This window comes from Oncorhynchus kisutch, unplaced genomic scaffold, assembly GCF_002021735.2.
Source record: "Oncorhynchus kisutch isolate 150728-3 unplaced genomic scaffold, Okis_V2 Okis06b-Okis10b_hom, whole genome shotgun sequence".
NCBI classification, from domain to species: Eukaryota; Metazoa; Chordata; class Actinopteri; order Salmoniformes; family Salmonidae; genus Oncorhynchus; species Oncorhynchus kisutch.
In genome coordinates this window covers 636,097-663,596 of record NW_022261983.1, presented here as the reverse complement: position 1 = coordinate 663,596, position 27,500 = coordinate 636,097, and the positions used below count along the sequence as shown (strand labels likewise).

General features: G+C 43.9%; 1 protein-coding gene across 1 annotated transcript in view; it reads right to left on the bottom strand.

Annotated features, from left to right (window-relative positions):
• Positions 1–27,500, bottom strand: part of LOC109884752 (voltage-dependent T-type calcium channel subunit alpha-1I-like) — a 287,147-nt gene that overhangs the window by 114,723 nt on the left and 144,924 nt on the right. The window contains 1 exon segment of the mRNA XM_031813726.1: positions 1,877–2,036. Within this exon segment, the coding sequence (XP_031669586.1) occupies positions 1,877–2,036 (160 nt within the window).

Sequence of the window (27,500 nt, the reverse complement as noted above, 5' to 3'; positions counted from 1 at the left end):
CCCAATCAGAGGCAGCTGTCTATCGTTGTCTCTGATTGGGGATAATACTTAGGCAGCCCCTTTTCCCACTTTCTGTTGTGGTATCTTGTCTTTGTTTGTTGCATGTGTTTGCACCTCTAGCTTTATGTTCGTTGAGTTGTTTATTGTTTTTGGTGGAACATTTAACATCAAAAGAAAATGTACGCATACCACGTTGCACCTTGGTCTCATTCTAACGACGAACGTTACAGAAGATCCCACCATCAACGGACCAAGCAGCGTGGTCATTAGGAATAGACCTGGGAGGAGATCCTGGATGGAGCAGGACCCTGGACGCAGGCTGGGGAGTATTGCCGTCCGAAGGAGGAGATAGAGGCAGCGAAAGAGGAACGGCAACGTTACGAGGAGTTATACCAACAAAGCAAGCATGAGAGGCAGCCCACACAAGGAGATTGGCAGTGTCAGGGTTTAGACCTGAGCCAACTCCCCGTGCTTACCGTGGGGAGTGTGTGACTGGTCAGGCACCGTGGTATGCAGTGATGTGCACGGTGTCTCCAGTGAGCATTCACAGGCCGGTGCGCTCTGCTCTGCACGAGCCCCCCGCGTTTGCCGGGCGGTAGTGGGCATCCAGCCAGAACGGGTTGTGCCAGCTCTACGCTCGAGACCTCCAGTGCTCCTCCACGGCCCAGTGTATCTGGCTCCACGCACCAGGCCTCCAGTGCATCTCCCCAGTCCGGTGAGACTTGTTCCGGTTCCACGTACCAGGCCTCCAGTATGTCTCTCCAGCCTGGTAAGCCCTGTGGCAGCTCCACGCACCAGGCCTCCAGTACTTTTCCTCAGTCCGGTGAGACCTGTTCCGGGTCCACGTACGAAGCCTGTAGTGATGATCCATGGCCTGGAGCCTGTAGTGATGATCCACGGCCCGGAGCCTGTAGTGATGATCCACGGCCCGGAGCCTGTAGTGATGATCCACGGCCCGGAGCCTGTAGTGATGATCCATGGCCTGGAACCTGTAGTGATGATCCATGGCCCGGAGCCTGTAGTGATGATCCATGGCCCGGAGCCTGTAGTGATGATCCATGGCCTGGAGCCTGTAGTGATGATCCATGGCCTGGAGCCTGTAGTGATGATCCATGGCCTGGAACCTGTAGTGATGATCCATGGCCTGGAACCTGTAGTGATGATCCATGGCCTGGAACCTGTAGTGATGATCCATGGCCCGGAGCCTGTAGTGATGATCCATGGCCTGGAGCCTGTAGTGATGATCCATGGCCTGGAACCTGTAGTGATGATCCATGGCCCGGAACCTGTAGTGATGATCCATGGCCCGGAGCCTGTAGTGATGATCCATGGCCCGGAGCCTGTAGTGATGATCCATGGCCTGGAACCTGTAGTGATGATCCAGGGCAAATGTACGCCTACAACGCTGCACCTTGGTCTCATTCTAACGACGAACGTTACACCTAGTTAAATGTTTAATAAAAATAAAATAAAAATTGAGAACACACACTCTGGAAGGAGATACTGTCAGGAACACAGACACCCCTCTGAATCAGATTATACCTCACCAGGAGAGCACACACACATGTGCATGCACAGACACAGACACAGACACACACAGACACAGACACACACACACAGACACACACACACACACACGTACAGCCCCACTCACTCACTGACTTCACTCACATACAGTGCCATTCTGTCATTGACAAGGTTAGGGTGGGCATTCACGTTACATCTCGGTCATGAATATGGAGAGGTGACCGGGAATTTAATCACGTACAGCTACTGACTGGGAGGAGGTAGTCTTGTTGAGAATAAATTACACCACAATCAAATTAACGCATGCACGCACACACACACACGCACACACACACATACTGTCACTCACAGGGTGAAGTTTTCCTCGAGGTAGCATCGGTTCCTCAGTAATCCCGCCCACAGCTGCACTCCGATGATGCCGAAGATGAAGAAGACGAAGAAACAAAGCAGGAGGACGTTTCCCAGCATGGGCAGTGTGTCCAGGAGGAGATTCACCAGGATACGCATACCTGAAACACACAAACATACATCATAATACACAAACACATGCATTATAATACACAAACACACACACATGCATTATAATACACAAACACACACACATGCATTATAATACACAAACACACACACATGCATTATAATACACAAACACACACACATGCATTATAATACACACACACACACACATGCATTATAATACACACACACACACACACACACACATGCATTATAATACACAAACACACACACATGCATTATAATACACACACACACACACATGCATTATAATACACAAACACACACACATGCATTATAATACACACACACACACACATGCATTATAATACACACACACACACACATGCATTATAATACACAAACACACACACACATGCATTATAATACACACACACACACACATGCATTATAATACACAAACACACACACACATGCATTATAATACACAAACACACACACATGCATTATAATACACACACACACATGCATTATAATACACACACACACACACACACATGCATTATAATACACACACACACACACACACACATGCATTATAATACACAAACACACACACACATGCATTATAATACACAAACACACACACATGCATTATAATACACACACACACACACACACACATGCATTATAATACACACACACACACATACATCATAATACACAAACACATGCATTATAATACACACACACACACATGCATTATAATACACAAACACACACACATGCATTATAATACACACACACACACACATGCATTATAATACACAAACACACACACATGCATTATTATACACAAACACACACACATGCATTATAATACACACACACACACACACGCATTATAATACACACACACACACACACACATGCATTATAATACACAAACACACACACATGCATTAAAATACACAAACACACACACATGCATTATAATACACACACACACACACATGCATTATAATACACACACACACACATGCATTATAATACACAAACACACACACACACACACACATTATAATACACACACACATGCATTATAATACACACACACACACGCATTATAATACACACACACACACACACACATGCATTATAATACACAAACACACACACATGCATTATAATACACAAACACACACACACATGCATTATAATACACAAACACACACACATGCATTATAATACACAAACACACACACACATGCATTATAATACACAAACACACACACACATGCATTATAATACACAAACACATGCATTATAATACACACACACACACACATGCATTATAATACACAAACACATGCATTATAATACACACACACACACACACACATGCATTATAATACACAAACACACACACACATGCATTATAATACACAAACACACACACACATGCATTATAATACACAAACACACACACACATGCATTATTATACACACAAACACTCATATAAAATGAGAATATTGCTGAGTAGAAACAGCAGGACACACATACTGTATCTAAAACACAGAGACAGACACAAAACATATGGACACAGAACACAGGACATTCAGGCCTTCCAAAAGTAGCATAGACATGTTTCTGTCCATATAGGTGGATGGTGGACCAGCCACATATCCCATATCCCCAAGTGATGGCATTATGACACATGAGAGGCTACCGTTGGACCTGACCCACGTTGATTACATAATGAAACATGATTAGTACATGAGCAGATGGGGCAGATATGTCCTGTGATGATGACATAAAGACAGCTGATGGAAGAGTAGTGGCGACTGGCAATGTTCTCTGTAGGACTGACACCAGAAACCACTGAAGCACCACTCACGAGAGATTCACTGACAGGTGTGTGTGTGTGTGTGTGTGTGTGTGTGTGTGTGTGTGTGTGTGTGTGTGTGTGTGTGTGTGTGTGTGTGTGTGTGTGTGTGTGCACGCACGTGTTTGTCACGCTGTGTTTCATGAGAAGAGACACCACATGCGGTTAATACAACCCAGGTACAACAGTGAGGTCGGTGAGAGAGAAAAAGAGGGGGAGAGGAAGAGGAAGAAAGAGGGAGAGGCAGATACATACCTATAGAGGAACTAATGTATGTCTACCTATAGAGGAACTAATGTATGTCTACCTGTAGAGGAACTAATGTATGTCTACCTATAGAGGAACTAATGTATGTCTACCTATAGAGGAACTAATGTATGTCTACCTATAGAGGAACTAATGTATGTCTACCTATAGGGGAACTAATGTATGTCTACCTATAGAGGAACTAATGTATGTCTACCTATAGAGGAACTAATGTATGTCTACCTATAGAGGAACTAATGTATGTCTACCTGTAGAGGAACTAATGTATGTCTACCTATAGAGGAACTAATGTATGTCTACCTATAGGGGAACTAATGTATGTCTACCTATAGAGGAACTCATGTATGTCTACCTATAGAGGAACTAATGTATGTCTACCTATAGGGGAACTAATGTATGTCTACCTATAGAGGAACTAATGTATGTCTACCTATAGAGGAACTAATGTATGTCTACCTATAGAGGAACTAATGTATGTCTACCTATAGAGGAACTAATGTATGTCTACCTATAGAGGAACTAATGTATGTCTACCTGTAGAGGAACTAATGTATGTCTACCAATAGAGGAACTAATGTATGTCTACCTATAGAGGAACTAATGTATGTCTACCTATAGAGGAACTAATGTATGTCTACCTATAGAGGAACTAATGTATGTCTACCTATAGAGGAACTAATGTATGTCTACCTGTAGAGGAACTAATGTATGTCTACCAATAGAGGAACTAATGTATGTCTACCTGTAGAGGAACTAATGTATGTCTACCAATAGAAGAACTAATGTATGTCTACCTATAGAGGAACTAATGTATGTCTATCAAAAGCATTAACTTTTGCATGTAAAAACACATAATCCTACTCATTACTACACGTCCTCAATAACACCACTTCAACATGGGCTTTGAACGGGGCAAACTGACTACATACATGGTATTACTGGCTACATACAGGGTTATACTGGCTACATACAGGGTTATACTGACTACATACATGGTGTTACTGGCTACATACAGGGTTAAACTGGCTACATACATGGTATTACTGGCTACATACAGGGTTATACTGACTACATGCAGGGTTAAACTGACTACATACATGGTATTACTGGCTACATACATGGTTATACTGACTACATACAGGGTTAAACTGACTACATACCATGTGTTACTGGCTACATACATGGTTATACTGACTACATACATGGTGTTACTGGCTACATACAGGGTGTTACTGGCTACATACAGGGTGTTACTGGCTACATAAAGGGTGTTACTGGCTACATACAGGGTGTTACTGGCTACATACAGGGTGATACTGGCTACATGCAGGGTGTTACTGGCTACATACAGGGTGTTACTGGCTACATACAGGGTGGAAACTGGCTACATACAGGGTGTTACTGGCTACATACAGGGTGTTACTGGCTACATGCAGGGTGTTACTGGCTACATACAGGGTGAAACTGGCCACATAAGGGTGTTACTGGCTACATGCAGGGTGTTACTGGCTACATAAAGGGTGTTACTGGCTACATACAGGGTGTTACTGGCTACATACAGGGTGTTACTGGCTACATACAGGGTGATACTGGCTACACGCAGGGTGTTACTGGCTACACACAGGGTGGTACTGGCTACATGCAGGGTGTTACTGGATAATGCAGGGTGTTACTGGATACATGCACAGTGTTACTGGCTACATACAGGGTGTTACTGGCTACATGCAGGGTGTTACTGGCTACATACAGGGTGTTACTGGCTACATACAGGGTGTTACTTGGCTACATACAGGGTATTACTGGCTACATAAAAGGTGTACTGGCTACATACAGGGTGTTACCTGGCTACATACAGGGTGTTACTGGCTACATACAGGGTGTTATAGCCCAGAAATGGAGAAAAGGAAGGAGGGGGGTGTCAACTGGAGAGAGAGAGAGAGAGAGAGAGAGAGAGAGAGAGAGAGAGAGAGAGAGAGAGAGAGAGAGAGAGAGAGAGAGAGAGAGAGAGAGAGAGAGAGAGAGAGAGAGAGAGAGAGAGAGAGAGAGAGAGAGAGAGAGAGAGAGAGAGAGAGAGAGAGAGAGAGAGAGAGAGAGAGAGAGAGAGAGAGAGAGAGAGAGAGAGAGAGAGAGAGAGAGAGAGAGAGAGAGAGAGAGAGAGAGAGAGAGAGAGAGAGAGAGAGAGAGAGAGAGAGAGAGAGACTACACTATTATGCATCTTCTAGGAAGGGTACAAATTGGGTCTCACGGGGGTCAATCTCAGCCGATGTGTATATTAACTTGGTCAAAATGACCTCATGTCAAGCAATTGCTTTATGTCTATTGTATCTCACCCCTATCTGGCCTAATGCAGGGAGGTGTGGACATACTCATCAGTTATCCATTCCCCTGGGTGAAACCATATGTTTATACTACACAGTGAGCGCTCACACACACACATATAGTATACTGTATATATATATATACATACATACGAGCACTCATACAAATATAGGCACACACACACACACACACACACACACACACACACACACACACACACACACACACACACACACACACACACACACACACACACAGCATGTATGTGTACATGTGTGTGTGTGTCCCAGCATGTGTATTAGTGTGTTTGTTTACACATGTGCACCAGTCACCAGTCTGCCTATATCAGGTCCCCAAACATGACATCACTATCAGTATCACCCCTCCCTACAACTTCCTATCAGCTGGCGGAGCGAGGCAATGACATGCACTAATTCAATTACCATTCATATTTAATGGTGGCAACACCCACTGAAACATTGATAAGGGAGCAGAGTCTTCAGCGCTTCAGAATGGGAATGGGAATTAGAATGGGAATTATCGTCAGCACTCAAGGAAAACTGTTTTCCCAGGTAATTAGTGCTAGGATTAATCTGTGTGTGTGTAATGGACCAGACGAGAGAGTAATGTCTTCACTAATTCTCATCACAGAGAGAGGCGAGTTGGATGTGTGTGTGTGTGTGTGGTGTGTGTGTTTTATGTGTTTATAAATACTGGTTTCTCTACCCGCCAATAATTCTCATCAGAGACAGACTCTGCCATAGGACACCTGCACTCACTTAATGTACCTGCAGACAGATGACTCCAGCACACCTCTCTGTGTCTCTCGGTTTCCACACCACTAGTCCATTAGCGTTAGCAATGATCTGTGTTTCTTTGCCATTAGCTTAGCCCATTAGGCTGTTAGCTCTGGGGGAAAGGAAAGGAAACAAGTAAAGGATGCAAGGATAAGGATTACAGCTGTTTAGAACATGTCCTGTTTGACTGTGTTTCAGTACACTGTCTCACTTACAGCATGCATATCAGTGTTAGCCACTATTAGCCAGTTAGCTCTAGTAAAGAGGAGATCAGGAAATGCTACCTGAGTCTGACTGATACCACTATCTGTGTGTTATTCACTGTTAGCCACTGTTAGCATTAGCAGATAAATGCTATCACTTTCACTGACTGGAAGTGAGTGGAGAGATTAGCTGACCCTCGCTTGATCGGGCTAATTGGTGCTTACGATGATTAGAAGCTGTCTGAGGTAAGGGGAAAATCAATAGGTGTTTACAATTTTGTCTGAGAACAGAGTTGTATTTGAGAGGGATGGGGTTGGGTCAGAGAGAGAACAGTGATCTACATTACAGGAGGATATGTAAATCTGTAAGGGACTCTGTTGTAGTAGAGGGCATCTGATAGGAGCTGGGCTGCTCAGATCAAACAGCACTGTCCTGGGGTTATGCAGTCAGAACAGAGTAGAGGATCACAGCAAAGTCAAAGGACATATACAATGACTGTACTGATTGAATGGAGAAAACATTAGGAACACCTTCCTAATATTGAGTTGCACCCCAGCTTTTGCCCTCAGAACAGGCTCCATCCGTTGGGGCATGGACTCTACAAGGTGTCGAAAGCATTCCACAGGGACGCTGGCCCATGTTGACTCCAATGCTTCCCACAGTTGTGTCAAGTTGGCTGGATGTCCTTTGGATGGTGGACCATTCTTGATACACGGGAAACTGTTGAATGTGAAAAACCCAGCAGCGTTGCAGTTATTGACACAATCAAACCAGTGTGCCTGGCACCTACTACCATAACCTGTTCAAATGCACTGAAATCTTTTGTCTTGCCCGTTCACCCTCTGAATGGCACACATACACAATCCATGTCTCAATTGTCTCAAGGCCAAGATCCTTATTTAACCTGCCTCCTCCCTTTCATCTATACTGATTGAAGCGGTTTGAACAAGTTACATCAATAAGGGATCATAGCTTTCACCTGGTCAGTCTATGTCATGGAAAGAGTGGACGTTCCTAATGTTTTGTACACTCAGTGTAGACATCACATGCAAACAAACGGACAGACAGACAGACAGACAGACAGAAAGTGACAGACACAAACAGACAGAGAGACAGACAGACAAACAGAGATAAACAAGACAGAGAGAGAGAGAGAGAGACAGACAGAAAGAGACAGACTAAGAGAGACAGAAAGCGAGAGAGAGAGAGAGAGAGAGAAAGAGAGACCGTGAGACAGAACTCACTGGGTACTCTGTTGATGGCTTTGAGGGGTCTGAGGACCCTGACTGTCCTGATGGCTGAGAGGTTGATGTTCTGCAGGTCCAACGAGTACTCCACCATCCTACAAAGAGAGGAACACACATAGGAGTCAAGGAACTGTGTGCGTGTGTGTGTGTGAGAGAGAGAGAGCATTTACTGTACATATGACTCACTGACACATTCTCAGTTCCCATTTGTTCTACAGAATCTCATTTTAAATCCATCCATATACAGCAAGGCCCAAGAGAGCTCTTTCCCCCAGGCAAGATCTCTGAGTGCCTTTCCAATCCGTCTACAGGTCACATCCCAGTTTCAGGATATAAGCCTGCCACAACACTGCACCAAAGCAACTGTGGAGTTAACTCATGAACTGCTGGGTTAACCCATGATCCGAAATGGCTGATATGAGTGCATATACGGTTTTCCCATTTATAATGTGCTCAGATCAGAGCGATTGTTTATTCTCATTCAGACAGTAAGGTATTGTCTCAGAGTATCTTTGAAGTAGAGGGGAGAGAGCTATGAATTGTTATATCATTTTAATTCAATTGTACAATTATGGGAGCATCTTTGCAGTACCCACAGTATCAACAGATGAAAAGGAGAGAACGAGTGTAAGGGAGAGGCGGAGAAGCATAGAAAGAGAGACCTACAGCTCATCTCTTGGCAGCAGTACTGTAGATTACTTTATCACTGACCTCAACCCAGAGTCTCTCAGAGTGTTCACAGTCAGCCCACTAACACCCCTATCAGATCACAGAAAGATCACAGTCTACCTGGACAGAGCAATAGTAAATAATGAGGCATCGAAGCCAAGGGACCTGCACAATATTAAGAAATGCTATAGATGGAAAGAAAGTCGTGTAAAAAAATACCAAAAACAATTAGGCAACAACAAATTCAATCCATTTCAAACAACTTCCTGGACAAAACATTTCACTGTAAAAGTGATGTTGTAAACTTGGCAGTAGAAAGCCTAAACAGTATATTTGACCTTTCAGCTTCCCTAATGTCAAGCAGACAACCTAAGAAAATGAACAACAATGACAAATGGTTTGTTGAAGAATGCTAAAACCTAAGAAAGAAATTGAGAAGTCTACGCCTTCACTATGTTGAATCACTAAAACAATACAGAAATACACCACAGAAAAAGAAGGAACAGCTGGTCAGTAATCAGATCAATGTAATTGAAGAATCCATAGACTCTAACCACTTCTGGAAAAATTGGAACACACTAAACCAACAACAACACAAAGAGTTATCTATCCAAAACGGAGATGTATGGATAAACCACTTCTCTAATCTTTTTGTTCCTATAAGAAATAACAAACAGCAAAAACACATACTTGATCAATTACAAATCTTAGAATCAGCTATTAAAGACTTCCAGAACCCACTTGATTCTCCAATTACATTGAATGAACTACAGGACAAAATAGAAACCCTCCAACTCAAGAAGACCTCTGATGTTGATGGTCTCCTACATGAAATGATCAAATATAAAATTAACTCTTTAACATCATCCTCATCTCTGGCATCTTCCCCAATATTTGGAACCAAGGACTGATCACCCCAATCCACAAAAGTGGAGACAAATTTGACCCCAATAACTACTGTGGGATATGCGTCAACAGCAACCTTGGGAAAATCCTCTGCATTATCATTAACAGCAGACTTGTACATTTCCTCAGTGAAAACAATGTATTGAGCAAATGTCAAATTGGCTTTTTACCAAATTACCGTACGACAGACCACGTATTCACCCTGTACACCCTAATTGACAAACAAACTAACGAAAACAAGGGCAAAGTCTTCTCATGCTTTGTTGACTTCAAAAAAGCTTTTGACTCAATTTATCATGAGGCTATACAAATTTATGCAAAGTGGTGTTGGGGGAAAAAACATGTGACATTATAAAGTCCATATGCACAAGCAACAGGTGTTTGGTTAAAATGGGCAAAAACACAGATTTCTTTCCACAGACCTGTGGGGTGAGACAGGGGTGCAGCTTAAGCCCCACACTCTTCAAAATATATATAAACAAATTGGCAAGGGCACTAGAACAGTCTGCAGCACCAGGCCTCACCCTACTAGAATCTGAAGCCATCAAAAGCCATCAAAAGGAACATAACATTTGACATAGCAATTAGGATCTGGCAAAAAAAGACATGAATCAGTTACAGAACCCATTGCCCTTTATGGTTGTGAAGTCTGGGGTCTGCTCACCAACCAAGAATTCACAAAATAGGACAAACACCAAATTAAGACTCTGCATGCAGCATTCTGCAAAAATACCCTCAGTGTACAATGTAAAACAGCAAATAATATATGCAGAGCAGAATTAGTCCGATACCCGCTAATTATCAAAATCCAGAAAAGATACGTTAAATTCGACAACAACCTAAAAGGAAGCATTTCCTAAACCTTCCATAACAAAGCCATCACCTACAGAGAGATGAACCTGGAGAAGAGTCCCCTAAGCAAGCTGGTAAGGGGCTCTATTCATAAACACACCCCACAGAGCCCCTGGACAGCAATACAATTAGACCCAAACAAATCATGAGAAAACAAAAAGATAATTACTTGACTATTGGAAAGAACTAACAAAAATTCAAAGCAAACTAGAATGATATTTGGCCGAATACCTGTCCACTGTGACTGACCCAAAATTAAGGAAAGCTTTGACTATGTACAAACTCATTGAGCATAGCCTTGTTATTGAGAAAGGTCGCCGTAGGTGAGAGATGACAGGATATGTGCACACTGCCCACAAAATGAGGTGGAAAATGAGCTGCATTTCCTAACCTCCTGCAAATGTATGACCATATTTGATACACATACAGTTGAAGTTGGAAGTTTACATACACCTTAGCCAAATACATTTAAACTCAGTATTTCACAATTCCTGACATTTAATTCTAGTAAACAATCACTGCCTTAGGTCAGTTAGGATCACCACTTTATTTTAAGAATGCAAAATGTCAGAAAAATAGTCAAGAGAATGATTTATTTCAGCTTTTATTTCTTTCATCACATTCCCAGTGGGTCAGAAGTTTACATACACTCAATTAGTATTTGGTAGCATTGCATTTAAATAGTTTAACTTGGGTCAAACGTTTCGGGTAGGATTGCACAAACTTCCCATAATAAGTTGGGTGAATTTTGGCCCATTCCTCCTGACAGAGCTGGTGTAACTGAGTCAGGTTTGTAGGCCTCCTTGCTCGCACACAATTTTTCAGTTCTGCCCACACATTTTCTATAGGATTGAGGTCAGGGTTTGTGATGGCCACTCCAATACCTTGACTTTGTTGTCCTTAAGCCATTTTGCCACAACTTTGGAAGTATGCTTGGGGTCATTGTCCATTTGGAAGACTGAATTACACTAACAAATGAATATATCTCAATCAGGTAAATATAAAAGGTACGTACCTAATATTTCATCATGTACATTAATATTGAATATATTTACACAAATATACATGAAGCTCCGTCAGTTCAGTCTTTTATACAAATCGGCTCTAACAGTTGGAGAGAGAGAGAGAAAGCGAGAGAGAGAGAAAGCGAGAGAGACAAGGGCACTAGAACAGAGAGAGAGAAAGCGAGAGCGTCAGAGGTAATGGTAGAGGTAGAGAGAGAGAGAGAGAGAGAGAGAGAGAGAGAGAGAAACAGAGAGGGAGAGAGGGAGAGAGAGAAGGAAGGACAGAGAGAGAGTCAGAGGTAGAGATAGAAGGACAGAGAGAGAGGGGACAGAGAGAGAGTCATAGGTAGAGGTAGAGAGAGAAGGACAGAGAGAGAGGTAGAGAGAGAGGTAGAAATAGGTAGAAAGAGGTAGAGAGAGAGAGAGAGAGAGAGAGAGAGAGAGAGGACAGAGAGAGAGAGTCAGAGGGAGAGGTAGAGAGAGAAGGACAGAGAGAGAGAGAGAGAGTCAGAGGGAGTGGTAGAGAGAGAAGGACAGAGAGAGAGGTGGAGAGAGGTAGAGAGAGAGAGGACATAGAGAGAGAGTCAGAGGTAGAGGTAGAGAGAGAAGGACAGAGAGAGAGAGAGTCAGAGGGAGTGGTAGAGAGAGAAGGACAGAGAGAGAGAGAGAGTCAGAGGGAGTGGTAGAGAGAGAAAGGGGACAGAGAGAGAGTCAGAGGGAGAGGTAGAGAGAGAAGGACAGAGGTAGATAGAGGTAGAGAGAGAGAGAGGACAGAGAGAGAGTCAGAGGGAGAGGTCAAGAGAGAAGGACAGAGAGAGAGAGAGAGAGTCAGAGGGAGAGGTAGAGAGAAAAGGACAGAGAGAGAGAGAGAGAGAGAGAAATAGAGGGATAGAAAGTGGTCTCTGTAAGTGATGCCTGCAGGATGTTGTGGTTTACTAAGAGTCAGACATCTGTTAGCTACTCATTCTCAGCATGTTAAAACTGTTTGTGCCCTGCAACCTAAACCACTTTCACAGAATGGCCATGGTGCTTTATCTTTCCGTGTGTGTGTGTGTGTGTGTGTGTGTGTGTGTGTGTGTGTGTGTGTGTGTGTGTGTGTGTGTGTGTGTGTGTGTGTGGACCATGCAAAGAGCCTGGGGTGGAATACATTAATGCAGTGGCAGCAAGGCCTGCCAAGTCTAACACCAGACACAGCCAATCTACTGTACAATGCAACTCATTCAGAGGCCCATGTTCATGTGCTGCTGATCACAGCCCTGGACACACTGCATTCTGATGGGAATACAGCTGGCTGTATGGATATCAGACAATCAGCTTTAGTTCAGTGAGCTATACCAGTGGTAATACATTGTTGTGTTGTGACCAATCTACAGCCTTTAGCCCGAGACGTTTTCAACTGCACAGCGATCTAATACAAAGTCACCACAACCCATCATTTAGGAAGTATTAAGTGTGTCCCAAATGGCAACCTATTTCCTATACAGTGAACTAAATCGGTAATAGGGTGCCATTTGGGAGACATTGTCACTACAACAGGGATGTACAGCAGGACGTGCACCATTACATCCAGTTTTTAATCTGTAGTCTTCGTCATAGTGCTGAATGCTGTCCATTCTGATAGCTAGGTTGTCAACAAGCTCTCACTATCAGGATAAGGTAAGACCCAGAAGCAGACCGTGTCCAAGTAACAATGTTTATTACAAAAACAGAAGGTACAGGACGGCAGGCAGGCTCAGGGTCAGGACAGGCAAGGCAGGCTCAGGGTCAGGACAGGCAAGGCAGGCTCAGGGTCAGGACAGGCAAGGCAGGCTCAGGGTCAGGATGGCAGGCAGGCTCAGTGTCAGGACAGGCAAGGCAGGCTCAGGGTCAGGACAGGCAAGGCAGGCTCAGGGTCAGGACAGGCAAGGCAGGCTCAGGGTCAGGATGGCAGGCAGGCTCAGTGTCAGGACAGGCAAGGCAGGCTCAGGGTCAGGACAGGCAAGGCAGGCTCAGGGTCAGGACAGGCAAGGCAGGCTCAGGGTCAGGATGGCAGGCAGGCTCAGTGTCAGGACAGGCAAGGCAGGCTCAGGGTCAGGACGGCAGGCAGGCTCAGGGTCGGGGCAGGCAAGGCAGGCTCAGGGTCAGGATGGCAGGCAGGCTCAGTGTCAGGACAGGCAAGGCAGGCTCAGGGTCAGGACGGCAGGCAGGCTCAGGGTCGGGGCAGGCAAGGCAGGCTCAGGGTCAGGATGGCAGGCAGGCTCAGTGTCAGGACAGGCAAGGGTCAAAAACCAGGAGGGCGAGAAACAGCCCAGGATCGATACATCCGAACATCACACCTGCGGGACAGTTACAGAATGGCAACAACAACTACCCGAGTTACACCAGGAACACACAATCCCTCCATCAGTGCTCAGACTGTCTGCAATAGGCTGAGAGAGGCTGGACTAAGGGCTTGTAGGCCTGTTGTAAGGCAGGTCCCCACCAGACATCACCGGCAACAACGTCGCCTATGGGCACAAACCCACCGTCGCTGGACCAGACAGGACTGGAAAAAAGTGCTCTTCACTGACGAATAGCGGGTTTGTCTCACCAGGGGTGATAGTCGGATTTGCGTTTATCAACGAAGGGATGAGGGTTACACCGAGGCCTGTATTCTGGAGCAGGATGGATTTGGAGGTGGAGGGTCCGTCATGGTCTGGGGCGGTGTGTCACAGCATCATCGGACTGAGCTTGTTGTCATTGCAGGCAATCTCAACGCTATGCATTACAGTGAAGACATCCTCCTCCCTTATCTGGTACCCACTCCTGCAGGCTCATCCAGCATGACAATGCCACCAGCCATATTGCTCGTTCTGTGCGTGATTTCCTGCAAGACAGGAATGTCAGTGTTCTGCCATGGCCAGCGAAGAGCCCGGATTTCAATCCCATTGAGCACGTCTGGGACCTGTTGGATCGAAGGGTGAGGGCTACGGACATTCCACCCCAGAAATGTCCGGGAACTTGCAGGTGCCTTGGTAGAAGAGTGGGATAACATCCCACAGCAAGAACTGGCAAATCTGGTGCAGTCCATGAGAAGGAGATGCACTGCAGTACTTAATGCAGCTGGTGGCCACACCAGACACTGACTGTTACTTTTGATTTTGACCCCCCCTTTGTTCAGGGACACATTATTCCATTTCTGTTAGTCACATGTCTGTGGAACTTGTTCAGTTTATGTCTCAGTTGTTGAATCTTGTTACATTCATACAAATATTTACACATGTTAAGTTTGCTGAAAATAAACGCAGTTGACAGTGAGAGGATGTTTCTTTATTTGCTGAGTTTAATAGGTGTTATGGTTTAGTGGTTACACAGAACAGAACACTTTGCAGCTATAAGCTAAAGGATATTATAGAGCTAAAGCTGCTTCCTGTGTCCTCTGACCTCCATCTTAGTGGGCTTAAAATGGAGGGGTGTCATGCAGAGAGGTACCACAGAGAGATTAAAGTAGATGTCACGTGTCAAAATTTTGATTGATGACCCTATGTGAACCTATGTGAACTCTATGTGAACCCTATGTAGTGATGACGTGTGCATGTCTTCTGGTCAGGCAAGCCTGGTTAGGTGGGGGCTATGGGGTGAGTAAGGGTCCATTTGACAGGCCGTTAATGATTGATGACCCAAGCCTGATAGGCAAGCCTGGTTAGGTGGGGGCTATGGGGTGAGTAAGGGTCCATTTGACAGGCCGTTAATGATTGATGACCCAAGCCTGATTTATGACCCTATGTAATGATTTATGACCCTATGTCATGTAGAAGGGTGCATGCCCAGGGGGGTTGGTGGGGTTGAGTAAGTGACCATGTGTCAGGTCAACCTGTTACTGTTTCTCACGGTTTGGGTTGGTTAAGGCCCCTTATAAAGCCGCTGAACAATACCTGTTTAAGAGTGCACAAGATCTTAAGAATAACCATGGAATTTGGGATCGGTACCAAAGCAGTGATGACGGTAACAACTGAAACAGGCCTTCGGGTTGCCCATAGAGCAAGGGCAAAGTATCAACCAGCAATATATGATGCGCCAAAAAAACGTTTTTTAAATGTGTATAGAACCCAAATACCGCCAGCAAATGCTCTGACAGATCAAGTGTTGATGTCTAATGGCCAGCAGTGGGGGTATCGGTTTGATTACCTGGCCTGTAGAGTGACCCTCTATACGGTAGATGAAGGAGAAGAATATACAGACCAGACTGTAGGCTTGGAATATGGTGTTGAAGACTGGTCGGTTTTTCGCAAGGTTGTGTGTCCTGAACTGAGCCTTATCACCAAGGGGTATAGTGTGTTCACGGGCCACGAGACCCGTTGGGAAGGTACCCCGGACTCCTCAGGACAAATATTTCACAGGGTGAAAATACAAAGAAAGAATGGCCGACCGTGCGGCAGCGTGGAGTTCTATATCGGCACCGAGGCAATCCGAAACCACAACCTTAGGGGTGGTGGCCTGACTGGGGATACCCGACTGCGTCTGCTTATTCCTTTTAAGAGTTGGGATGTACTGGAATTGAAAATGTTGCAACCGTTGGATGCTCTCTTTGTACAGAGCCAACAGCGTCAGAGCCTTGTTCATTTAAAGAAGTGCATAATATATACGAATCGTAAAGATTACGATGCAAAAGAGCCTCAAGAAGATACAGCGTCAGAAGAAAACTAAGTAAGCGGATGCTTTAACCCCGCCCCCCAGATACCCAATGGCCTTGTTCTACAATAAAAAGAAAAAAAGCAGCCAGTTCTTCATTTCAGCATACACCATGGATCTCCAGACCATCTACGAGGAAGCCACTACGTCATGGGGGCCCGACACTAAAGACTCTATGCCACGAAGCCCTACACTCTACGCACCCCTGGCAAGACCCGTGACACCCCCGACATTTACCCAGCCTGAGGATGTGTTTGATGGGGTGGCCAGTACTATTTTTGTGGATACAATCAAGGCCTCTGTAGCTACACTTTTAAACGTGGTGATTGGCGAATATATACGAGAAAAATGCATCGGCTGTGAGATCAATCATCCCAGCCAGCGTCGTCATCCTTGCCTCTACGACCCTCCTAGATACTACTTTTTCAATCATTTTGAGGAGCTGGTGAAAAGACTGTGGTCCTGCCGTTTTATACCAGCGCTGGTCATCGCCCTGGAGTCTATGGGTATTGCGCCGTCTATCCCTAGAGTTTACGGGGTAACCGAAGCCTTCCTACATGAACTGAAGGAGGCCATCTTCATCCATGAGAAACTCAAAGAAATCCGACACACCCTGGTGGACGACAACAAATACAGGGAAGCTGTGGTGGCTGATGTGATGCTTTTCTGGCTCAATAAATCCCAAGAGACCGAGTGACATTTTGTTTATTTAGAGCTATGGGTAACTATGTGTCTACGATGTTTGAGCGAATAAATACATTTTTTCTTTTGAGAGACCTTACAAATGTTATGCATCAGATTATTGAAAATAAAGTGAACAATGTAAAGTTCTACACAACCCACAATACAGGGGTTATTGTAGAGCGTGTGTTAAAAATGGAGCAAATCATGAAACATGTCCGACATACGGGCGAGAGTTTACAATGGTCACATATGGTATCAAGGCTTGTTGAGGATTCTGAAGAACTAGAAATAACTTTGGCTAAGATTTTACATTATTTGTTTGAACCACCCTTTAATGTGAATGTGTATCATATTTGTTGTTTATATACTTATATATCAGACGTGTGTGTTTTAAAAATTCAGCGAAACAAACCTGTAAATCTAAACAATATATACAGGGTGTTGCATGCTGTGATTGTTGAGAAAACGGGGACTTGTATCTTGCAACAAATCCTGAATTGTCTGTATACGTAATAATTGTTGCATTCTTAAAATAAAAATTCACAAACTGAAATGTTGTCGTTATATGAAAGTGGCTCATTACAGTTATTGTACCTCAGAGAGGCAAGAAGGATGGCTGAGCAGCTGTTGAAAAACATATATTATAATCCCTCTAACCCCGGGTCTTATGGGGGTAAAGAGCGTTTACAGAGAGCTATAGTCGAAGAAACAGGTAGTCTGTTAAGCGATGCTAAAGTGAATGAATGGTTATCAGAGCAAGATGCCTACACTCTACATAAACCTGTAAGAAAACATTTTCCAAGAAATAGAGTTTTTTCTACGCATCCATTATCCCAATTTCAGGCGGATCTATGTGACATGCAGTCCCTTGCCGATAAAAATGATGGAAATCGCTACATGCTAACGGTTATAGATATTTTCTCTAAATTAGCCTATGTAAGGGTGTTAAAAAATAAGAGCGGGGCAGAGGTGACCAGGGCCTTTGAATCGATCTTGAAGGCAGGAGGCGCCCCCAAGAAAGTGCAGACGGATGGCGGAAAAGAATTTTTTAATAAAACATTTCAGAAGCTAATGAATAAGTATAATATAGTACATTTTGCTACAGGCTCTGATTTGAAAGCTTCGGTTGTGGAACGCTTTAATAGGACTTTGAAAGAGCGGATGTGGCGCTATTTTACAGCTCACAACACCAACCGATATACAGACATAGTTCAGGATTTAGTAAACGGGTACAACCACAGCTACCATAAGACTATACGTATGAAGCCCTCGGAGGTCTCTTCGGAAAACTCTTTTCAAGTCTTTAAAAATATGTATGGTTTGTTCCCACTTCGCCGTAAGAAAAAAATGACTTTTAAATTCCTAGTGGGTGACTTGGTGCGTATATCAAAGTTGAGGGGTGTTTTCGACAAAAAATACGAACAAGGCTTTAGCTCGGAGTTGTTTACCGTTACCGAATGTCTGCCACGCATTCCGCCGGTCTACAAATTAAAAGATTATGACGGGGATCTTATAGAGGGATCTTTTTATGAGAAGGAATTACAGAAGGTCCAGTTGGGTAAAGACAAAGTCTTTCACGTGGAGGAGATTCTAGATCAGAAGAGAGAAAAGGGTAAAAAATGGTTACTGGTCCGCTGGAAAAACTGGCCTCAAAAGTTCAACAGTTGGGTATTGGAGCAGGATGTGGTGGAGGCAATGGGGGTTAATTTAAACCCCTAGTCATGATAACTAGCGCATCATTCGCGTGTACACAGTTGGGCATCATGGAACACAGCGGCTTCTACCTGACTCTCCCCAGTAATGCGTCGGCACAGATATATCGTAATAATCAGAGTTCGAAGTATACAACCAATTTTCCAAAGCCTATAGAGTTATCAGAGGCTTGGGAAGTAGGTCTCAGCGAGATTACATACCCCCATAGTTGGTATAATATCAAAGCTAAGGACCGTGATTTTTATTGCAAAAGGTTCTCGGAACCTGCGATACTTATTAAGCTTAAAAAAGGTTTCTATAGAACCGTCGACAGGATCGTCTCAGAGTTGAATGAACACCTAACCCTGAACAAGATGGAAATATTCCTATTCTACAATCCAATCCATAAAAGGATACAAATCTCAGGGCCTGCTAACGGAGGTATAAAGACCAGCGGTAATTTATCCTACATGTTGGGGATGGGTCCCAATAAATGGACGTATGTGAACGATAAATTATTCCCATTCCCTGCGGATATACATGCAGGCTTTTACAACATATTTGTCTATACCGACATCATAACCTATCAAAGGGTCGGAGACAGCTGTGTGCCCCTCCTGCGAACAGTTCATATAGACGGCAAGGATGGGGACATCGTCACTGTCAATTATGACAAGCCGCACTACGTACATGTCAGCAAGAACTATATTGAAAACATTCTGGTTGAGCTTAAAACGGATCAGAACGAAAACATTGAATTTACTTATGGTAAAACGATTGTAAAACTCCACTTTAGACCCACCAAAACCTCTCTACATATATAATAGCTGTATTATATTTATAAACATAATACAAATAAAAGTGTTATGGAGCACCATCAGCTCGACCCTAACCGTTATGTTTCATACTATGTGGATCAAGTGGGTAATGGACTACCAGGATATCATGGAGCGGCGACAATGTATGGTTCGGGGATAGGAGGTATATTCCGTAACCTCTTCAGGATGGTTTTACCGTTTATGAAGAGAGGCTTCAGCATAGCCAAACCACATTTAAAATCAGCGGCTAAAAATATAGTAAGTGAGGTTGTAGCCAATGCTATGACCCGAAGGGCGTCACCAGAGGTGGAGCATCAAGAAGGCTCGGGGCTTATGATATTGTCTCGAAGGCCAAAAAAGAGACCCCCTGGTTTAAGGCGTAGACCGGCACCTAAAAAGCGGCGGTTAACTGTTAAAAGAACCTCAGTAAGTCAAAGACGGGGTAAAGTGAGGAGGTCTGTACCAAAACAGGCTAAAAGAATACTAGGAAGTATTTTCTAAAAGAATAAGTGACATGGCTCTTTTACATCGAATGTCCTCTGAAGCTATAAAGACAGAACTTGATCTTTTCACGGCACCGTTAACGCAGCATTCAATAGATAGATCCAGTTATGTGGAGATAGCCCCTCTCTCTGCTATTACCGATAACGGGCCTATCGAATTTTTCATACCAGGCCATGGTGACAACTATCTGGACCTCAACAACACCTTGGTGCATTTACGTCTAAAAGTGACCAAAAGAGATGGGTCTAATATTGCAGACGATGCCAAAGTGAGTCTCATTAATTACCCCTTGGCCACCATTTTCTCCCAAGTTGATGTGACTTTGGGTGAACGCCTAATCAGTCAAAGCAGCGCTACATACCCTTATAGAGCCATCATGGAGTGTTTACTAAACTACTCCGAAGACACTCTCAAAACCCAATTTAGCGCCGGGCTGTTTAGCAAGGATACTGCAGGAGCCTCTATGGAATCGACAGACCCTTCCACCGGTGCAAACAAAGGACTAGCGGCACGAGCTCGCTACTGCGCCGAATCTCGAGAGTTTCATTTGCTAGGCCCAATACACTCTGACATTTTCTTTCAAGAACGGTTACTCTTAAATTCGGTTGATTTAAGATTAAAATTAACCAGGGCCAAGGATGATTTTTGCCTGATGTCTCCCCAAGACGGGGATTTTAGTTTGAAAGTGTTGGGGGCAACCCTTTTTATTAAAAAAGTATCTGTATCTCCGGCCGTGCGCCTGGGTCACTCACATGCTTTGATGAAAGGAAATGCCCTTTACCCTCTCCAAAGAATTACCATGAAAACCTTTAGCATACCTGTGGGCAGTAGAATCTGCAGTCAAGAAAACCTATTTCTAGGCCCTTTACCTAGATATGTGGTTATAGGTCTGGTTGATCACGCCTCTAATACGGGCAGTTTAGATAAAAACCCCTTTAATTTTCAGCACTTCAATGCAGAGTATGTAGCGCTCTGTCAGGACGGACGTCAGGTTCCGGCGAAGGCTTTCCAACCACAATTTAATAACAACATATCTGTGCGAGAATTTTACAATCTATTCCTGGCTACAGGGCGACATCTAAAAGATCTCTCTTTACCTATTGACAGAAATGATTTTGCAGAGGGTTACACATTGTATGCTTTCAATTTATCACCTGATGATGACACCTCAGGAAATCTGTCTGTGGTGTCCCAAGGTAACCTCAGGCTGGAAATGCGTTTCCGTACACCTTTAGCCTGTACAGTTAGCATGATTGTTTACGCATGCTCTGATTCAATCTTGGAAGTGAATGCCCGAAGACAGGTCTTAGTGGATTATTATTAAGGACCTTTGAACAAAGACATGAATACCCAAGAGTTGGACGGGCTCATGAGCCGCTTGATTGGAAAACAATTTTGTGGAGTGTTGGCTTGTGATGAATTACCTATTGAGATATGGTCTGAGAGGCCTGCAATGTTTATTGTCAATACCCATCCTAAACACATGCCTGGTGAACATTGGCTAGCTATGACATTAGAACAGGAAGGTGGACGAAAATCTCAACTTTTTTTGATTCCTATGGCTTTCCCCCCGGTTTTTCACATTTCCCTAAATCTATTAAAGATTTTTTGACCCTAAACGGTACAAAGATCTACTACAACATCAAACAAGTGCAAGATAACCTTTCCACTACATGCGGTCACCACTGTGTATTTTACCTGTGCCAAAGAGCCCGGGGAGTTTCTTTGAAGATGTTATGTCTCTTTATAAGGATGATTTAAGAAGTAATGATAACCTTGTATCTTGTTTGTTAGAAAATATCAAAAGTGTTCAAATGTGTGTCCTTTAAGAACGCGTAATCAAGGCGTATGCTCACGTCATATGTTTCAAGAATGCCACAAATGTTAACTTGCTTATTTTTCAAATAAACATTTTATTGAATTTAATCATAGTCATTCAAAAGTCATTTTCAAAAGTCTAACCACGCCGAGAGATCGGGTTTAGGAAAAGGTCCTGAGACGTTCATGGGAGTAAATGAGTTAGCATCATCGCTTTCATAGGGGGACGGTGTCGTTGGGGCATCTTTAGGGGTGCTGTATCTCGTTGAAGGCTTTTGTTTTAAAGCTTGAATCTGTTGACGAAGCTTATGGTTGGGTACACCGGAGAGGGGGATGTTGAGGATTGCCAGGGCCTTAAGAAACTGACGCCAGCCGGGAGGCCTTCGGTCATCAGCAACCTTGTGGGCAGCCGTGGTACTTTTAAGCAAGTCCTGCATATGGGACCCCCTAACCACAGAGCCCTGAAGGATAAACTCTCCAGAGTCGTTCCAAGCAGCTATCCCCTTTGAGTCTTTTATCTTGTTCATAATGTATTTAACATTCTTCCTGTTACGTAAAGGCACATGTGTCAGTAGGTCATGCATAACTTTATCTTCAAATGGCATTTGAGCTTCACCCGACATATTATCTCCACTAGGTAAGATCGACGGTACAGGCCTTACAGGGGCATGGCTATCGTTAGGTTCGACATCTGTTAAAGGGTCCGGTAGGGAAAGGGTTAAATGGTTAGTCTCTCTCTCCCCTTGCTTTACCCGAGTCAAATACCTTTGCATTAGGTTTGTGTATTTTGAATCTTATCATAGGGGTTCAATCCTTTTCGGTTCAAAACATCCTTCATGGCCGTATCCAAATCATTTTCCGCTGTTTGTCTGATATCTTCAGGACCCTGCATTTGTTTTTTAAGTCTATCCAACTCTGTTGAGGCACCAAGTACATTTTAGTGGCCATCACACCACGTGTTCAACCCCCACGTCTGGCCGCAATAAGGCTGGTGATGAAGGGCACGGCTATACTGAGTAAAAGGTAGAAGAAAACCCCCAGACTGTTGTATACTATGTCTTTTCTTTTGAAGACTGGCCCTTTTATTGGCAAAGAGTTTGATCGCTGTCTTTTGTCTCCTTAATTTTTTCAATTGGTTCAGGGTGAGTGGAATGCGTCCTTTGAGAAGATTCAAAGCAATCTCACATAGGGCTAATATGAGATCTGAAGAACAGCGACCCAAGATGGCCTTCCGTTCTTTAGCTGTAGAACCTACTAGCCTTCTCAAGAGGGGGAGGTTTCTTTTAACGCAGAGACATAGCGTTTACTTTTAGGAAGGTATGCAGCAGGCCTCTCCCCGGAAACAGCCCTGTACGTAGCCTAAGGTGTTCTGGAGTATTTGCTTTTAAATCCACGATTAAATAAGAAAATGGCTCTTTGGTAGCGTCCTCATAGCTCTCCATAAAGTATGATTTCCGTCCAGGGTACATCTGCTGAGCTAGAGTGCTAATTTGCAGTTTGTCTCTAGGATTTTTAAACAATACCATGTAGTTGGCATTCAAGCTAATGGTCCGACTATTTTTACCTTGGTGAAACACATTCTGGACCAAGTAAAGCACGGACAGGTTTCTATGAGGAGTATATTGGGTAAAAGCTCGTGCCAATTTCAGGGTGTTCGCTACCAGCAAATAGCATATCGTCCAAAACCAGCAGATTATTTACATGTGGGGGGAGAAGTTCATCATCAGACAGAGAATCGGGTATTCCTTCAACAAACTTGATTTTTATTGTCTTCAATAATTCATCATACAGAGGTTGGTAACATGAATAACCACCATACAATATTGTCAGGCTTTTGAGATAACACATGTTCAGAATTCTCTAAAATACTTTTTACAAAAAAAGTTTTACCACTGTTTGAAGGGCCTGCAATTAATGCTGAAAAAGGCAATTGTAGCCGGGGGTCAAAACCCTCGACAGCAGTCATAATATCTTAAGCTTTAAGACACACTGGGGCTTGTAGCATAAGTCAGTAGCCAAAGGGCAATGTGGTACCGTCAGGCAATAGCTGTCTCTTGTCATAGACTACCCTGAATCTTTTAGTGAGTGGTGCGTTTCTTAGATGGAACCCCTTTTTATCCCTCACTATTTGTTGTAGGAGCTCAAAATCTCCAAGTCACTATTCTTGTCCTTTACGAACCCCTCGACCAAGCGCGTGATTGATTCCAAGTTTACACGCGGTGCATTTTCATAGTTTTGAGTCACGCCTTTGGCTTTCAACACCACGTGATTGGCTTTAGTCCTAAAAGCATAGCTTTTTGGACCACATGAGGACCATTCTGTAATATGGTCACCCTCTTCGAGTTCACTCGTTAAACCCCCAAGATAGTTGCTAAGTGGGGGGGTCCAATCCCCCGGTTTGCTTACATAGACCACAGAGTCTGTGTCGTGGTAAAGAACCCGCCTCTGAAGCTGTTTCCATGAGGGTGTACAGTTCAAGGCGGCCATAGGCTGTGGTAAATGCTGCAAGAAACACATTTACATTACCCGGGGTAGAAACCCACTTTTGGTGGCGCCTCCATTGCACCAAGGCAATGTCTTGACTCAAGAAGGAAAAATGTGAAATTTCGTATTGGTCCGAAAAAACAAATTCCAAAAATTCTTCGGGGTCTTTAATGATCGAAGTTGTTAGCATATTGCATCTCTGCGCTAATTTCCCCCAAAGGGAGTTCAAGTACAATTTCGACACATTTCTTTTGGTTTTGTGACCTCTATTCTGTCAGGGTCAAGAAGTATGCCTTCTCTGTCATGGTAGTCTTGAATGTACTGGTCTTTACTTTCTGATCTGTGACCGATGCAGGATAGCCTGAAGCCATCTGCTTGGCATCTCAAGAAGGTTTTGATGTACTCTTTAAAAAGTGTGTCTGATTTCCTGGAAAAGTTCCACACTTCAAAGATTTTGGCCACACGATACCCCTTCTCTAAAGCCTTAGAGAATTCTACAGTGAACCCATACACCGGTCAGGGCTCTTTCTCTTGATCTGTGTGATCACAGGGGTTTTCCTGGTTGTGGTTTTTCACAGCATGTGCCGACAAAGGGGAAAGAAAAGTTTTCCTTAGGACCCTTGTAAGGCAACACAGTATAAACAGCCCCCTAGGAGGGTAGACAGTCGCTTTGATTAAACCAAAATAATTTGGGGTTCGTCAAAGTCGCTGTGAATAATTTCAGGATGCCCTATAGGAATAGAATGAGGAACTCATTACATGAGGATATAGGGATGTAAAATCTACATAGCCTATTGTCTCGTCGGGTTGAGCTACATAACGCAATGTCAAAGCATTGGTCCGGCCTCCAAACAGGCTGTCGCGGTTCCAGGGGCTCTGGAGGGTCATAATGGGTAAGGAAGGCCTTAACACTAGGATCTGCCTTTTTGAGGGCTGTCCATTCGTGCTCCCACAAAACCACAACTTTTAACCCGTAAGTAGCCTTTAAAGAATTCAGTTTGTCTTGAAACTCTTGGTACATTTCCCCAAAAGTCTTTTGGGTTAGGACACACAAGGTGTGGGGGACAAGCATAATTTACAACCGTGGAAGAAACAACCGTTGTACTCATACACTGTCTCACCCCGTCAATCTGTGTGTATCCATCTACATGGTAAGGCCCAAAGCCTTCTCCCCCCGATTCAAGCATGTTGGATAAAAATATCTTTATCCTGGGCCAAGTACTCCAACCATTGAATGGAACCACTAGAGTAGGCCTTGAATTGGGGCGTCGGTAGTTGTCTGGCGATGGGATAGCTATAGATTCAGGAGTTAGATAGTGTGTACGATAGGTTTTCATGCACGCTGATGCAATAGTTGTACAGCTCCAGGGGTCAATGCCCGCATCTTTTGATTACCTCTTCTCTGAATCTGAGGCATCCTTCACGAAGTATAACAACGTCATTGTCACCGTATGATTCCATCTCTTTATGGAAATCAAAAGTGCCCATGTCTTATACGGTCTCGTACCATGTCAGGAATCTCTCACGCTCTTTGGGAGACTATTTGATCACAGCCCGTCCATTTCGGGGGCTGGATAAGATCCTATATAATGTAGATTCTCCTCAGATGTGAAGAAATGAGGGAAATAGCCTTTGACAGAGTTTTTCAAAACCCAAGGCCTCTGGCATTTGAGCCAATCTCTATGGGTAAGAAGCTTAAGCTGTCAATGTATCTCTGTTTGAAGGCGGGGTCAACAAAGCATAATATTTTACTCCCTTGAGCTATGACACTGGGGGCCACGCCTTGCTGTATCAAAGGTTTCAGAAGCAGATAGGAGTCATAGGCCCTAGCATTGTGAGCTATAAACGTGAAGTTTCTGTACTGGGCTTTTCTAAAATGTTTTAGAAAGAGCCGGGCACAATTGGGTCCCTCGGCCGACCATTTTTCACCCTTGAAAGTCATGGTTGACACAAAAATAGGCAAATGAACCCCTGATTGCTGATTTGTCTCAAAATCATAAAACACATATTTCTCTGTATGTTCATCTTCAGCCAAGGGCTGAATGTAACACTCATGTGTTACTTCTTGAACCGCTTCCGCGTCTCTGCTTTTCAAAGGACCTTTACAGATTGGGCAGTGTATAATTCCACAAACATGAGGTTTAGGGCTATCTATTTTAAGGTTGTAATTGCAATGACATTTTGGACATTTCTTGTTAATGTCACAACTGCTTACAGATTTACATGCCTTGGGATGCCATGTTTCAGTTTTGTGTTTTTCGTAACAGTAGGCCGAACGACATGTGCGGTGACAATCCGCACAGGGGGTCAAGTTTAGCGGCTGCATAGGGCAATGTTTATCCAGACATACTGAACAGTTGTAACGGCACGAGTGCCCCCCCATGCGTGTGTAGCCGGTATGACAGGCTGGACAGACATATGGGCGCGCCTAAAAAGGCTGTGATGTTAGTTACGGCATAGTAATGCTCATTTTGCACATAAAAGTACATAGTCTTAGGATGTGGTTCGGGTATATTTTGGAACTTGAGGAGAGCGTCATTAGCCCTACTGTGGTACAAAACCACAATCTTGATGTTCAGAAAGTTTTCAAATTTGACTAGACTATGTCTGAGAAAGCCACCGCATCCTGTATACCGGACCCACCGCAGTTGGTAGCTCTCGAGCTTTTTGTAACGCGGCTTGATCATACATCCGG